Source organism: Trichosurus vulpecula, chromosome 8 (genome assembly GCF_011100635.1).
Source record: "Trichosurus vulpecula isolate mTriVul1 chromosome 8, mTriVul1.pri, whole genome shotgun sequence".
Taxonomy (NCBI): domain Eukaryota; kingdom Metazoa; phylum Chordata; class Mammalia; order Diprotodontia; family Phalangeridae; genus Trichosurus; species Trichosurus vulpecula.
Genome location: NC_050580.1, coordinates 252,655,244 through 252,671,777, shown reverse-complemented (window position 1 = coordinate 252,671,777; position 16,534 = coordinate 252,655,244). Strand labels below are relative to the sequence as shown.

Here is a 16,534-nt window from a genome sequence, read left to right as displayed (position 1 = left end):
AAATTCAAAACGTACAGAACATAGAACAGAGAACCATACAGTGTGGGTAAAATCGAAGGCTAAACAAGTCCCCTCAGAGGAAGGATTTCCTCCTCAGGGATACAACCCCCAATCTTCCTACACCTCAATGCAAAACAGAGAATCATACAGTGTGGGTGAAATCGAAGGCTAAACAAGTCCCCTCAGAGGAAAGATTTCCTCCTCAGGGATACGACCTCCAATCTCTCTCACACCTCAATACAAAACAGAAAACCAATAGCATGGGTCAATTGAAGACTAAACAAGTCCCCTCAGAGGAAAGATTTCCTCCTCAGGGATATGACCCCCAATCTTCCCACACCCCAATGGGAAAATATGGCGTCCCAAATTTTCCCCCAAATCTGAAAACACCCCTCATCAGGGTTATTGTGTTAACAGAGACCAAACGGCTAGCCCCAGAACAGAAACCTTACCTCTAGAGGTCTGAAAACCAGAATTCTCCGTAGGCCGAAAAGGGACAGGTCAGCAGGAAGCCTGTTCTCTGAGACCCACACCCAACATCAGAGTCCTAGGGAAAGAAACCCCAGGTGCCGGCTCTCCAAATTGAGAGAGGGTGGAACGGAGCAGAGGCTCCCTGCTGAGGTCCGGAATTCTGTGTGTGTCTCCGGGACGGTAACATGAAATACCACCTCGTCTCGCTGGGGCCTCCACAATGTTGTACCAGAAGCGAGTGAGACACGCTACAGAGTATAAGTTTTAAATGGAGAATTTATTAGCTGGCGGCCATTGGGGTTTGCTACCCAAATCAGATGGCCCCGTGTAGGGGTGAAGGTGTGGCTTATATAGGAAATACAGGATACAGGTTAATACAGAAGGTCTAATCAGGGGTCTCCTGATTTTTCCAGTACCACATTGGCAAATTTGGAGTTCTTTTGGAAGAAAAGTATAAATGTTGTTTTAGGATTTGAGTAGGAAACTCTCAAAACCCAGGGAACCTCCTTGCCTACTATTTTTGTCCTGTAGGTAGGGTCTTTGTGTTTATCAAGCACTAGTCTACTGTGTTCATTTCCTTCTGGTTCGTTCTCATTTTTTTCTAACTCTATTAAATAATTCTTTGGTAGTTTGGCTGTTATGGCACTAAATAAATAAATCTAGGTAGTAATATAAATTTTATTCTATTAGCTTGGCCTATTTATGAGCAATTAATATTTCTCCAATTATTTAGATCTATATTTATGTAAAGTATTTTATAGTTCTAATCAGAATGTCTTCTTTGTTATTTAATTAGATTTTGAAAAATTTATTGGTTTTATATTTTTGTGGGGTTTTTTTTAGTTTCATGTCCAATTCATTTATTTGTTCTTCCTTTTTTTTGTTGATGAACATGTTTAGAGATATGAAATTTCCCCTAAGGACTACTTTGGCTGAATTGCCACAATGTTGCTACATTGTCTCGTTATTTTCTTTAATGAAAGTATCATTTTTGTAATTTGTTCTTTGACCCACAATTCTTTAGGAGTAAGTTATTCAGTCTCTAATGTTTAATCTTTTCTTCAGTGGCCCTTTATTGCATAATTTTCATTATTATTAATAAATAATTATTTGTGGTAAGCAAAAATTAACACTTTTGCTTTCCTGCATTATTGTAAAGGCAGCATGGACAGCTGAGAAATATGTATATTTTTTTATTTCCTCTTCTCTTCATTTTTTTCTCTTTTTATTGGTATCTCTTATGCATATCCTGATAACACCCTCCCTGCAGTCCTGCAATACTTCCCCCTCCCTGCCCCCCCAATTTAAAGAAGAGGAGGAAAGGAATGAAAAACCTTATAACAAGCATTCTCAAGTCAAAAGAAATCACACAGTGGCCATGTGAAAATTTTTTTTAATCTCTTTCCTTGGGCTCCTCATTTCTGTCAGAAAGGGGGTAACATGCTTCAGCATAGGTTCTCTGGAGCATGGTTGGTCATTTCTTTAATCAGAGTTCTTAAGGCATTCACAGTTTTCATTTCAGTGTTGCTAATCTTGTATTCTTTTTTCTCCTAGGGTACTATTATCCAGGATTATCTAAAGTTCTCTCTTCATTTCATATGGTGTGATAGTATTCCCTTACATTTATATAGCACAGTTTTTGGTTAGCCACTCCCCAGATGCCTAAGAAGCAATCAAAGACACTTCCTTAGACTGTGGTTTTTTTTCCTTTTCTTTTACTCTCCTTTTTTTTTTTCTTTTCTTTCCCCTTTTAATGTTCCCTTCAGGATCAAGAAATTTGTTTTGCTTGCAATTCTTCCTCAGCATTATCTTCCCTCTTCTCCCCTTTTGTTTCCTCATTGAGTTTAATCTACATCTACAACAATCTGTTAGTGTGTATATTCACTTTGCTCATTTCAGATAAGAATGAGATTCATGTGGTGCCTACTCTCCCACCACTTCCTCCATATTTTATATTCTCACACACACTAATTATGAAAAATAGTGAGTTCCTCCTCCCCTTCTTCCCTTCTATAGTAGGGTATTCCTCTTTTCACCCCCTCTCCCCTTCTATCGTCACTTCCTTCTGGCTCTAAAAATTCTAGTCAGTTTATAGTGTACAGAATTTTTAAAATGTCTTTAAGGGAATACAATAATTCTTAAATTATATCTTCCTAAACTTTTTTTGAGGTCGGTTCATTTTTTTATATCATATGTTTTACATTTTCTTTCTTTTTTTTTTTGGTCTTTTGATTCTGTTTTAGTATTTCTTCTTTTCTCTTGGAATCATTGATTTTTATTTGATTTACACTTGTTTTCAGGGATTCCATTGTGGGAGGGGTAGGATACAATTCAATAAAACAAATATTTATTAAGCACCTATTTTGTAGTCAGGCATTGTGCCAAGTATTGGTTATACAAATAAGAAAAACAGTCCCTACCCTTAAGGAATTTATAATCTAATGAAGGTAGGTGGCACACAAAAGGAAGATGAAAAGGGAGAGGAGGGAGAAGAAGGTACCCAGCATGAGGGTGATGATGGTGTAGTTAAGTCTAAAGAGTGTAGTTCATGGGAAATGAAGAATTGACTGGCCTTCTAAGCCTAATTTAAGTGTAGGCTCTGGGAGTTTTTTGTTCTCCCTTCTAGTCCATCAGTTGAAGGGGTACTGATGAGGTGTGAGTACCAAAGCTGATAAATCTCCATGATGATCTTTTCCAGGGGTAGAGGTAGGGGGTGGGGTGTGGAGAGAACATGGTGATGGTGAAATCAAAAGGAAAGACTGCAGCTAGTGGGAAAATGAGGTGAGGTTTACTACTTTCTCTTTTAAACTACTTATTCTTCTTCCAGTTCTTTCCTTATCTTCATCTCACACTTCTCTGAGATGCCTTCCATAGTATAGATGCGTATCCTCTTTCACCCTTGTCTTAGATGATGTGGTATTCCTGTCTCCTTCCCAAAGTAAACCCCTGTCTCTGTATGTATAAGTGATCCCTGTTGCATCCTATGCCCTCTCTGTCATTTCTAATCTCTCATTAATCTTTAGACTCTCCCTGTCTATTGGCTGCTTCCCTAATGTCTGTAATTATGCCCAAGGCTCCCCCCTCCTCAAAAAACTCTAGCTTAATCTGTCTGTCCTCAGTAGCTCCTGTTAAATGTCTCTCTTCCCTTTTGTTGCTAAACTCCTCAAGAAGGCCATGTACATTGGGTCCTTCTACTTCATTCTCAACTTGTCACTTTCTCGTTAGCCCTTTATCTTCAGTCTGTTGTCAGGTCCTGTTGATTATACCTGCACAACATTTCTCATATACATTTCCTTCTTTCTTTTGGCACTGCCCATCTCCCTGGTGCAGACCCTCATCATCTCACATCTGGACTGTTACAGTACCCCTTCTGATTGGTGTCCCTGCCTCAACTGTCTCCCCATTCCAGTTCATCCTTTTAGCTGTTAAATTGATCTTCCTATGGTGCAGGTATGACTCATCACTCCCTATTCAATAAACTCCATTGGTTCCCTTATACTCTAGGCTCAAACATAAAATCCTCTATTTCTGATGCTCTTCATACCCCTTTCTACCTTTCCAGTCTTATACCGTACCTTCTTCCACATAGTCTATGATCTGGTGGCACTGGCTGCTGCTTTTTTTCCTTCCATAAGACACTCCATCTCCCAACTCCACATTTCGATGACTGACACCTTGCCTGATGTTTTCTTACGTCTTCTGGCTTCCTTCAATCTCACTTTCTGCAAGAAACCTTTCTCAGGCTCTCCTAATGCTAGTACCTTCCCTTTTACATTATCTCCAATTTATTCTGTATATATCTTGTTTGTACATAGTTGTTTTCATATAATCTCTCCCTTTGGAAGTTATGTCAGTAGTGTGAGCCTTAGTATCCTGGTCTAGTTAAAACTATATGACATTTTATTGCCTTCTCAGGAAACTTAGGATATACATGGTAAATTTTCAGTTGTGAAATGGGTCCTACTCTCATGGTTCCCATTCACATTAACAGAAGATGTTTTTCTTAGGATGCACGTGTAGCGTAACAAAAATGAAATCAAGCTCTGAGGGAGTCAGAACTTTAGTCTTCTCTTCTAAGTTGGTGTAACAACAGTGTGGCCAGCAGCTGCTGTAGGGGTATAAGACCAATGCGACCAGCAGCAAGAGGCCTGCCAGCACAGGTTCTTTGGTCTGCTTTTCTAAGAAAAGCAACTTTAAGGGGTTAACAATCTCAGTTTAATTAAACATACATGTATCATTCACTTAGTTCAGGGGAAAAAGATCAGCCCCCAGAACTTCAGGGCAAATAAAAACAGAAATTACAAGGATCAACAGACAGACCTTGTCTGATTCAAATCGCAATTGATAGTTACCAGAGAAGCACCAACATATATCTGTCTGGGTTACAAAGCCCGGGGGCGGGGGGTGGAGGGGGGGCGGGGAGGGTGGGGAGCCAGGTTCAACAGCTTACCCAGAGTCTAGTCACCCATATTCTTTCAAAGAGTGTACCCCCCAAAAGTCAAACACCAACCTCATGCCTTATATACGGGTCTTAGGGCCCTGGGGCACTTGAGGCTCACCATTTAGAGTATGAGAAATCAGTGTGGGAAAGCTCCAACCACTGGCACCACATCATATACAGTTCAATGACTCTCGATTGTATTAGGGCTGAGAAATACTCCAAGACAAAAAAGATCCCACCATACCTGCCCCATTCAAACAAAGAACAGTGAAAAGTGCCATTTTGCTTGTATTACATTTATATTACTATGTTGAGGCTTCTTCTTATAAATAGTTACTAAACTGACTGCAGGGGTGGGGGTCACAGTACAAAATTAGATGGAAGGTATGGTTGTGTGTAGGATGAAAGACCCTCACCAATTAAAAGTTAATTTATAATAAGGGGCCATCTTAGAAATAAATTTTATTCCGTTCTCGAGAATAGGGCGTCCCCTGCTAGCACAGAGCAGAACCAGCAAAGGAGGCGCTTTACCCATAATTATATCTAACACAACAGAATTCCTGCCCACCCCTGACCCTTCTCACCATTGGCTGGGAGGCGGGCTTACAATCTGAGCACAAAAGCTAGACAAAGAACCGGGAAACTGAGGCGCAGAAACTCCCAATTCCCATTCCCTTAGTTAATGATTACAACTGAGGTGACATCTATAAATCTAAAGAAGGAGAATAGGATGGGGGGCGGGGATGACACCCTCTCCATTCTCTTACAGTACTTTTATAGTAAAGGAAAGTAGGTCACAGTGACCCTATTCTTACTGAGCAAATCTTTAAACCAGAACCAGAAGAAAGGACAAAAAGTTCAGGGTAAACTTCCCAGAGGCTGAGCCATCAGACTCTCACGGCCTCAGAATTTTCCACTTCCCAATTTCTTGATTTTTAAACATTTCTTAGTACACACACACACACACACACACACACATCTTCCCTGTGGAGTCTTCACATTTTATTTACCTCACACAGTTGGAAAGACACACCATAGAATCTGAGTTGGATGGGAGCTCAGAGGTCAATGAGTCTAGTGAGTACCTAAAAAGGAACCTCACCTATCACAGTCCAGACAAGTGGCCCAGTGATCTCTAGTGCTGCAAGAACCCTCTGGCCTTTGTGCATTCGCTTCTACTTTTGGACAGATACAACTGTTATTTATTCCTTTGCAATTTCCCTCCTTTGTTCCTCATTCTCTTTTAGGCCACTTTGATCAAGTCTCTTCCACGTGAAAATCCTTCATACACTTGAAGATAGCTGTCATATCCCTCTAAATTTTCTCTTCTGTCTAAGCCAAATACCTCAAGTTCTTTGTAATTTCCATTTCTTCTTGTGCTGACTTGTAACTCATATTGCTGCCTGTGCTCATAGAGGTGACAGATCATTGGGCCATAGTCCTCTGTAGATATTCTAATCTGCAAAAAGTTTTCTCCTTTTATGTTACTTTTAGTTTTAACACTGAATGGGAAGGATAATTGTGAAGACTTCACAGGGTAAAAATACAGGGGTTACACTCTTCTCATATTTCTGAAGTAGGGAATGTCTAAGGGAGTAGGAGAAGCTTAGAATTTAACCTTGTAGTGACTCTGGAAAGTCAGGGCCTGAAGGTGTAGGCATGCCCTTCCCCCTCTCTCAGATGCTAGCACCAAATAGGGAGATAATGTACTACCTGTGGGCTGTTTGTTCTCTGCTCCAGGAAGGTCACCCTTCCCCTCTCCTCATTTCTTCTCCTAGACTTTTGGATGCCCCCCCCCCCCCCCCCCCGGCAGTTGAGTTCCGTATAGGGAAAACCTGAACCGACTGGATCAACCTTGGTTGCCTAGTTCTCTGTCTAGTTTTTCACACCTAGATTGTAAGCCCGCCTCTCAGCCAATGGTGAGAAAGGATAGAGGTGGGTAGGAATCTTTGTACTAAGAGTATATCTGTCCCTGCACTTCCTTTTTACTTTGCCTCCTCCATTATGGAGGTGTGCTTAAATCTTGCAAGGTTTGTAAAATAAATTCACTTTGCTTCTCCTAAAGATGTCTCTCCTATTATTTGAAAATTCCGTCCCATATAACACCATCATGGTAACAAAACCCTGATCTTCTTGATTTTAATTTCACTAGGAAATGCAGTTTGAGTTTAAATTTTGAACAGAAAAAAAGAAATTGCTCCTTTAAATTTTATTGTTCTTTTTATCTGTCTCTCTACTTAATTCTGTCTAAAAAATAGGGAAGGGGTAGCTAGTGACACGTATTTATTCCTTTTTCCCCAAAATTAAAAAAAAAGCCATAAATTTAATTTCCATCAACAAAGACAAATAAATATATAAACAACCAATATTTTCATAACACCTTAGTATTTAATAGGAAAACAAAATTAACATTAAACAAAAAAAAAATTTGCTGTGTGTCCCATTATAGGTCTGAAACTATGCTGTCTTTGGCTGTGTTTTTTTCATCTACCCCAAGCATGTGAAGCATAGCTGCAGTCACTGTGTATGCAGTTCTGGTTCTTCAGATCTTTCTGTCACTTCATATTCTTTGTATATATGCCCATTAGATCTCAGGTAAATAAAAGGAACTTTAAAGAAACAGAGCTGTCATACCAGCAGTGGATCATAATGCCTATAGGGCTTATATAAGAGTATCTTAGAGTCTATGTGGTGGAGAAGTTAATGTCTCCTACAAAATTTAATATTAGTCTGTGATGGATAGAAAAATAAGACTATCATGACAGTTATAATCTGTATGTTTCATATTTACTGTTACAATTCTGAATCACCCTTCTAGATATTGAACATGTATTCTATTACATTGTGATGTATTCTCAACTTCCTTATGACACTTTTGGATAATGTTTCTAAATAGATTTTTTTCTCTCCAGTTGGGGTTGAGATATCAGTTTTTATGGTTTTCATTTTTCTAGCTCACTTTTAACTTCTGAATGCTTCAACTTATAATTGTCCTATTTACAAAGCAAATAATAACATTTCAACTAAATAAAATGCCAACCTTTCATAAGCTTTTTTTCCTATTTCCCAGGATGTTCTCATTATGTTACTGATATTTCTTTTGATAAACTGCAACAGATCCATAGCATTCATGAAAGAAATAGTTTAGTAGGTGCTTGAATACAGAAATTCCATAAGTATTATACCAGGACTAATGATAAAAAGGGAGGAAAGAGAAAGTAGAATGGAATATGTATATATTTCCTATTCCTTTTCGTCTTCTGCTCTCTTCTTCCTCATTAAAAAAGGAGAACAAAGGTTGTTTATGTATATAAGATCCTGAACTGAATGATTTACTGACTTCTAGTATATTCCTCATATTTTAAGTCAGGTATCAGTAATATTTTTGGCAACATCTCCAGTGTATATAAACATCTTCAGAAGGCCATATATTTCACATACCTGTTATTTACTGATGGTAATGGATAGATGCCTTGAGAATGTACGTGAATCCAAAATATCCAAATTCCAGAAATGAGTTATGGGTAGTTCACCATAATAATTGTGGCTGTTTTCCTCCAGCTAAAAATAATTGAGGTGAGAATAACAAAACGAAAGAGTACAGACATAATTCTCCCTGTCAGCTGTGGTTAAGTGTGTAAACACTGAAAGTTCTAGTTAGCAATAGATCTATTGTCAAGTAAAAGGAAGATATTAAAGAACCTTGTTCCAAAGAGTATTGAAGTTAATTTTCCTACACACCTATAAAGAATATATATGTGATGATGACTGTGTTTTCCTGGTGATTGACTTACGCATGTATTGAATTTTTATTTCCTTTTTACCTTTCTTTGGTTTTAGCCTATGGAAAAGTGTTCCTGGTTCGTAAAATAAGTGGTCATGATGCCGGAAAGCTGTATGCTATGAAAGTTCTGAAGAAAGCCACCATTGTTCAGAAAGCCAAGACAGCAGAGCACACAAAGACAGAACGGCAGGTGCTAGAACACATCAGGCTCTCGCCATTTCTGGTTACGCTACATTATGCTTTCCAGACAGAAACCAAGCTGCATCTCATTCTAGGTGAGTATTAGCAGCCTTTTTTCTTCTCAGAGGATACTTTTAAGATTTTGGTGTCATTGTGTAAAGTGACTTTACAATTTTGAATTAGAAGAAATAAGTTGACCCTTTATCATTCTTTTCTTCCTCGTGGGTCTGTCGTGAACACTATAACTCTTTAGGACTTTGGGTATATGTATTGGCAAGCACTCTAGCACGCCCAGGATTGCCTGTTAGCACAGGTTCTTTGATCTGCTTTTCTAAAGGAAAGACAGCTTCAAAGGGGTCAACAATCTTACTTTGATTACAGATAAGTAGAAAGAAGTGAGTATCCAAGAAAGAATCCAATAGACAGGGCTCCAACTGTCTAAGCAAAGTAACAGATACATAACTACCAGACCAGAGAGCACCAACATCTGGGTTCACAAAGCCAGGGGGCTCCTTAACAACTTCTATGCAGTCTCATCTGGCCAAATCACAAAGACTTCAGGCAAACATACTTCCCATGAGTGAGCCCTTAACAAAATCTCACCTCAGAATATATATATACACTTTCGGCTATTAGGTTCAGAGCCAGAAGGCATCACAACCCTTGTGACTCAGTGCCTAATTAGCTTATTACCAAAAGGTGTGAAAGCCATCCTGCAAGCAAGCCTCCCCATAAGCAAGCTTTCCCTTAGGCAAGTTCCTCCCCACAATGGGCTCTGTGTGAGTCAGGATGTATCACAGCTGTGAACAGGGCCAAGCTCAAAGCAGCAAAGCATCCATGATTGAAATACCTGTGTACCTGGGAACACGGCCCCCATTTCAAGGGAAAAAGGGGACACGTGATCACATAGGCCTATTAATGGACGGGGAAGATCTTATATTCCATTAACTTTACAGTATATGACATACTAACCTGAAAAAATCCCTCACAAAATTCTATAGCGATTTATTGGTCTTAAGAAATAATAGAATATGTCTGAGGCATATTATAGGTAACAGAGAGGAAAAAAATTGGGGGAAAGAGTAAGATTATTGATAAAAAACAACATGGTATAGTGGATAGGGAGTTGGCCTCAAAGCCAGGAATATTTCTGGCACATACTATCTATGACTTGTACCAATCATTTAATCTTTCAGTGTTCTAGACATCTCTGTAAGGTTATGAATTGCAGGGGATTTGCTGACCTGAATTGGTAAAAGGAATTTCCTCACTTGGAAATTCTGTATGCAAATGAAATCACAGGTCCAAATGCTGTCTACCCTTCCCTGTTCCTTGATTTCCTTCTCTAGGAAACATCTACTCACCTGTAGTCAAAAAATGATTATTTAGATGGCTTACTAGCCATCCAGTATTTTATCTGGAGGATGTGTTATAGATCACCACTGAACTTGGAATCAGAAGATGGGTTTAAGACCCGCTTCTGTCACTTATTTATTCATTCCAGGTGATCTTGGGCAAGCTGAGTGTTTTTTAATTTATGAAATAGGGCAAATATTATTCATCTTTAAGTACCTCACAAGTTTTTATAATACCAAATGAGATATATATTTTATAAACTGTAAAACCTTAAGCAAATGTTAGCTATCACTATTGTAGTAATTATTATGAATTATTAAAGGTATACCTTTGTCTGTGGCTATGGTTAGGACTGCCTTAGAATTTAGAATAGCAAAGCAGGCTTTAAGCTCTTATTCCTATAATGCATACATATATCCTACCTAACCTAACCAGAGAATGCAGCAGAAGACAAAAATGTGTATTGCTTTATCAATAGGTCTTACAGGTTTTGCTTCTAAAATTCAGTCTCGGATTCCCATCATCAATGATGGTCACTAGAACAAGGAAATGGAAATAATTTGTTGTCTAAGTTAAAAATTATAAAAAAAGATCATTAAGGACATCAAAACACTGTTCCTTGAATTATCATTTCCTATTACAGCTGATTATGTCATCCCCAAAAGTACTTTCATCATTTCTTTTAGGACAAGACATGTGAAAGTATGGATTTAGCCTACAGTTATTAATAAGGGGAGAATCCATAGCACCCAGAGGCAGTCAAGTGAATATAAACTTTGACCTCTACTCCTAGAGCATACTTAGCCTCCTCTCATTGAAAAACTTTATACCATAGGTATCCCACCTCTCCCCGTTAACCCCTTTCTTTTCTCTTTATTCTTTCCTCCTAACCTCCACCTTCCTTTTACCTCACAGACACATAAATAGTCTCTTGCTCTTTTTCTAAGATATATGGATTTTAGTGGATTATAGTTAATAAGTACACTACAACTGTTACTTATTCTAAGAAATGAAAGACTTTTCACATTGATCACGAAATTTTAGAGCTAGTAAAACTCTTCTAGTATAAACCTCACTTTACAGGTAAAAGAACTAAAGCCTTGAAAAGTAAAGTGATTTGCCTAACATCACAGATCTAGTTCATATCAGAATGAGATGTTTAATTTTCATCATTCTTAGGCCATGAATCTTTCTAATGTGATTTAGTTTGGTAAAAATCACTTTGTTTCTGTACCTTAGTTTCCCCATATATAAGCACAAGTAGAAAGAATCATTATTAGACACTATTAAGTTCTCCCAAAGATATATATCAAAAACAAAATGTATGCATGATAGAAGCAACCACATAGGGAACTTTGTTCACTAATCCTTTGAGAATCCTTTGAGTAGCCATAGCAGCAAGGCATAAAACAGGAAGATGGATTTGCCAGAAATGATCACCACTGGCATGGAGGATGTCCTACCCCAAAGTTCAAATAGAATTCCTTTACATGTGATGAGGTAATCTAGATGCTCCTGTTTGCAGATAACATTATTTTTCTTGCACTGAACCCTGGCACACTACATGATCATCCCAGGAAGATGCATGGTCATTTAAAAGAGGTCAGCCAGGAAATCCACACAGGAAAAGCCAAATGGATAAAATATGAGTATTGTAAAGGTTATTATATTCAACTGAATGATAAACCTATTGATCTAATCCATTAGTACATATATCTTTGACAGGATAATGAGCTGAGCCCAGAACTGAATAGTACCAGGAGAGTTATATCTAATTGCAGGTTCCATGATCCTAAGCTATTCCATACCGCAAAACCCAATTTTAAACAGCACTTCACTTGGATATGAGTCACATGATACAATTTCTGAAGACTCAGAAGTGCAGATGACCCAAAAGGCAATGAAAGGACACATGGTGGTTGTAGGCAGACTGCATCATATTGCTGGCGATAATTTTCACTCAAGAAGTAGCATTAAGAAACACTATTGGCAATACATATGCTCATTAATTGGGGGATGGCTTAATATATTATCTTAATATGAATATAAAGGAATACCGTAGTGCTATAAGAAGTAAAGAAACATGATTTCAAAGAGACATGGACTTTTACAACCTGATACATAGTGAAGTGAGCTGAAGCAGAAGAACAATTTATACTAGAACATCACTATTATAAAAATGAACAATTATGAAGACATGCATAAAGTTATAAAAAATGAAATAAGCAGGAATAGGAGAATAATTTATACAGCAAAAAAAACAAAATTGTAAAAACAATTATGAAAGCTATAAGAACTCTGATAAACTCGATGACCATCCATTATTCCCGAGGATCAATGATGAAGTGTGCTCTCCACCTCCTGGCAGAGAGGGGATGGATTCAAAGTACAGATTGACACACACACACACACACACACACACACACACACGCGCGTGCGCGCGCTCACACACACACGCAGGCATGCACGCACGAACACATATATGTACGTATGTGTGTGTGTATGTATGTCTGCACATACATACATACACACACACACATATATATATACACACCTATTCGTATATATACATACATACACACATACATATATATAAATAGAGAGAGAAACACACACTATGTATACATTAAATTCCCACTAAATTCAGTTGCTTTTTACTTTTTTTTAAACTAATTTAGTATCTGGGTGACTCAATGGTAAGAGCTGAGTCAAGAATAACTTTTACAAATGAGGACAATTAGGCAGACATGATTTAAGTGACGTGCCCAGGGTCACACAGTAAGCTAGTTTGAGGCTGATTCTGAACTGAAGTCTTCTTGACTCCAGGTCTAGTGTCCTGATTACTGAACCACCTATCTGCAAAAATGGTTAAAATAAAAGAGTAAAAAGCAACTGGAGTTAGTAGGAATTTTATCACTTGTAAGTATTTTGTTTTCTTAGATATTTTTTCTTTTTCATATTTTTATTACTTAATATTTTTTAGTTTTCAACATTGATTTCCACAAGATTTTGAATTACAAATTTTCTCCCCATTTCTACCCTCCCCCCTACTCCAAGATGGCATATATTCTGATTGCCCCTTTCCCCAGTCTTCCCTCTCTTCTGTCACCCCACTCCTCCCCCATCCCCTTTTCCCTTACATTCTTGTAGGACAAGATAGATTTCTATACCCCCATTGCCTGTATAATCTTATTTCCCAGTTGCATGTAAAAACTAACTTATTTTTTCAAGCATTTGTTTTTAGAACTTTGAGTTCCAAATTCTCTCTCCTCTTCCCTCCCCACCCACCCTTCTTAAGAAGGCAAGCAATTCAACATAGGCCACACATGTATCATTATGCAAAACACTTCTATAATAGTCATGTTATGAAAGACTAACTATATTTCCCTCCATCCTATCCTGTGCCCCTTTATTCACTTTTCTCCCTTGACCCTATCCCTTTTCAAAAGTGTTTGGTTTTGATTACCACCTCCCCCATCTGCCCTCCCTTCTGTCATCTCCCCTTTCTTATCCCCTTCCCCTACTTTCCTGTGGGGGGTAAGATCCCCAATTGAGTGTGTATGTTATTCCCTCCTTAAGTCAAATCCATTGAGAGCAAGATTCATTCATTCCCTTTACCTGACTCCTCTTCCCTTCCAATAGAACTGCTTTTTCTTGGCACTTTTTTGTGAGATAATTGACCCGTTCCATCTGTCCCTTTCTCCTTCTCCCAATATATTTCTCTGTCACCCCTTAATTTTATTTTCTTTAGATATCATCCCTGCATGTTGAACTCACCTTGCTCAACTACCCTAATACTGAGAAAGGTCTCAAGAATTACAAATATCATTTTTTCCATGTAGGAATGTAATGTAAACAAAACAATTCAGCCTTACGATTTCTTTTTCCTGTTTGCCTTTTGCTGCTTTGATTCTTGATTTGAAAGTCAAATTTTCTATTCAGCTCTGGTCTTTTCATTGAGAAAGCTTGAAAGTCCTCTATTTTATTGAAAGTCCATATTTTGCCTTGAAGCATGATACTCAGTTTTGCTGGGTAGGTGATTCTTGGTTTTAATCCTAGCTCCTTTGACCTCCGGAATGTCATATTCCAAGCACTTCAGTCCCTTAATGTAGAAGCTGCTAGATCTTGTGTTATCCTGTTTGTGTTTCCACAATACTCAAATTGTTTCTTTCTGGCTGCTTGCAGTATTTTCTCCTTGACCTGGGAGCTCTGGAATTTGGCGACAATATTCCTAGGAGTTTTCTTTTGGGGATGTTTGTCAGGAGGCGATTGGTGGATACTTTCAATTTCTATTTTACCATCTGACTCTAGGATATCAGGGCAATTTTCCTTGATAACTTCTTGAAAGATGATATCTAGGCTCTTTTTTTGATCCTGGCTTTCAGGTAGTCCAATAATTTTTAAATTATCTCTCCTGGGTCTATTCTCCAGGTCAGTGCTTTTTCCAATGAGATATTTCACATTGTCTTCCCATTTTTTCATTCCTTTGGTTCTATTTTGTAATTTCTTGATTTCTCATAAAGTCAGTAGCTTCTACTTGCTCCATTCTAATTTTTAAGGAGGTATTTTTTCTTCTGTGGTCTTTTGGACCTCCTTTTCCATTTGACTAATTCAGCCTTTTAAGGCTTTCTTCGCGTTATTGGCTTTTTGGAGCTCTTTTGCCATTTGGGTTAGTCTGTTTTTTGAGGTGTTATTTTTTTGGGTCTCCTTTAGCAAGTCGTTGACTTGTTTTTCATGGTTTTCTTGCATCTCTCTCATTTCTCTTCCCCATTTTTCCTCCACTTCTCTTGCTTGATTTTCCAAATCCTTTTTGAGCTCTTCCATGGCCAATTCATATTTTTCTTGGAGTCTTTGGATGTTAGCTCTTTGACTTTGTTGACTTCTTCTGGCTGTGTGTTTTGATCTTCTTTGTCACCAAAAAAAAAGATTCTATAGTCTGAGTCCTTTTTTCACTGCCTGTTTCTGTTCCCAGCCAACTACTTGACCCTTGGGCTTTTTGTTAGAGTGTGACTGCTTGTACAGTAGAGAGTAGTTTGTCCCAAGCTTTAGGGGCCTTGCACTGCTGTTTTCAGAGCTGCTTCTACTCTACAGTTACCACAAGCAAACTCTGCCACACCAGCACTCCTCCTCCCCCAAAAACTGCCAACCGGGACTGCAATACAAATCCAAGCAGGGAAAAGCAAGAGAACCCTGCCTCTGTGCCAGCAAAGGGCTCCCTGTACTCCTGCTCGTATCTGCTACTTGATTCCTCCCACTGTGTGGGCCAGGGACTCTGGAAACAGCTGTCGCTGGAGCTCTGGAAGCAGCCTCTGGAGCTTCCTGCTGCTGGCTTGCCACCACCACCGCCCCGAGGCTGGGTCCAGACCTTGCACTTCTTTTGCCCAGATGCAGCAGTTTTCCCACTAACCTGCTCTGTTGTCTTTGGTGTTTGTGGGTTGAGAAGTCTGGTAACTGCCACAGCTCAGTGATTCATCGCCTTGACGCCTGCTCCGCCAGACACCTGGTCTGGTCTGTCCTGGCAGGGCCCATGCTGGGTTGCACTCCACTCCCAGCGTGGTGTGATAGACCTTTCCCAGCGACCATCCAGGCCATCTTGGGCTGGAGACTTGTGTCCATCTGTTATTTCGTGGGTTCTGTAGCTGTAGAATTGTTCAGAGCCATTTTTCACAGGTTGTTGGAGGGATTTTGGGGAGGGCTTAACCTAGTCTCTGTTTTCTAGCCGCCATCTTGGTTCTGCCCCTGTTTTCTTAGATTTTTAAAAGTTTTCCTGGCCATTTACTTCTCCAAGATTGGTTCAGTAACTGCATAGATACATTGACACACACATACTGACGCACAACCAATTGTCCCTATGCCAACATAGTTGCAAAGGACATACTTTGTAAATATGCTGCTTTACCTTTTTTTTCAAATTTGTTTGTGTGTGTGTGTGTGTGTGTGTGTGTGTGTGTTTGTGAATAAGTATATATGCATAGTTGCTGTTTACTGTCCTTATGCTGAAATCAAGTTTGGAAATTTAAGAGTGAGGAAAATTTTCCAGAAACTGGGAAAAGCAGGATTATAACATAAGTGAATTTTGTGGCTAAACTTATTTGTATAAAAATTCCAAAATCTGCATTAGGTCAATGGTCCTATGTACTAGCTACTCAATTCTTTTTTAAAAAATCACTGAAAGTGTTCACTTTAATTATATGTGGCAATATTCCCAGCCCTAATTTACATCAGTAGCATTTCTAAGCTGTGGAGCTCCAAATGATCCTTTGATTTAAGTGGTCAATTTTAGACTTTTCTGAACTTTCCAT

General features: G+C 38.8%; 1 protein-coding gene across 1 annotated transcript in view; it reads left to right on the top strand.

Annotated features, from left to right (window-relative positions):
* The window catches only part of RPS6KA5 (ribosomal protein S6 kinase A5), a 207,503-nt gene that overhangs the window by 67,618 nt on the left and 123,351 nt on the right, over positions 1 to 16,534 (top strand). Inside the window, exon 3 of the mRNA XM_036735228.1 lies at positions 8,753 to 8,971. Within this exon, the coding sequence (XP_036591123.1) occupies positions 8,753 to 8,971 (219 nt within the window). The remainder of the gene's footprint in view (positions 1 to 8,752; positions 8,972 to 16,534) is intronic.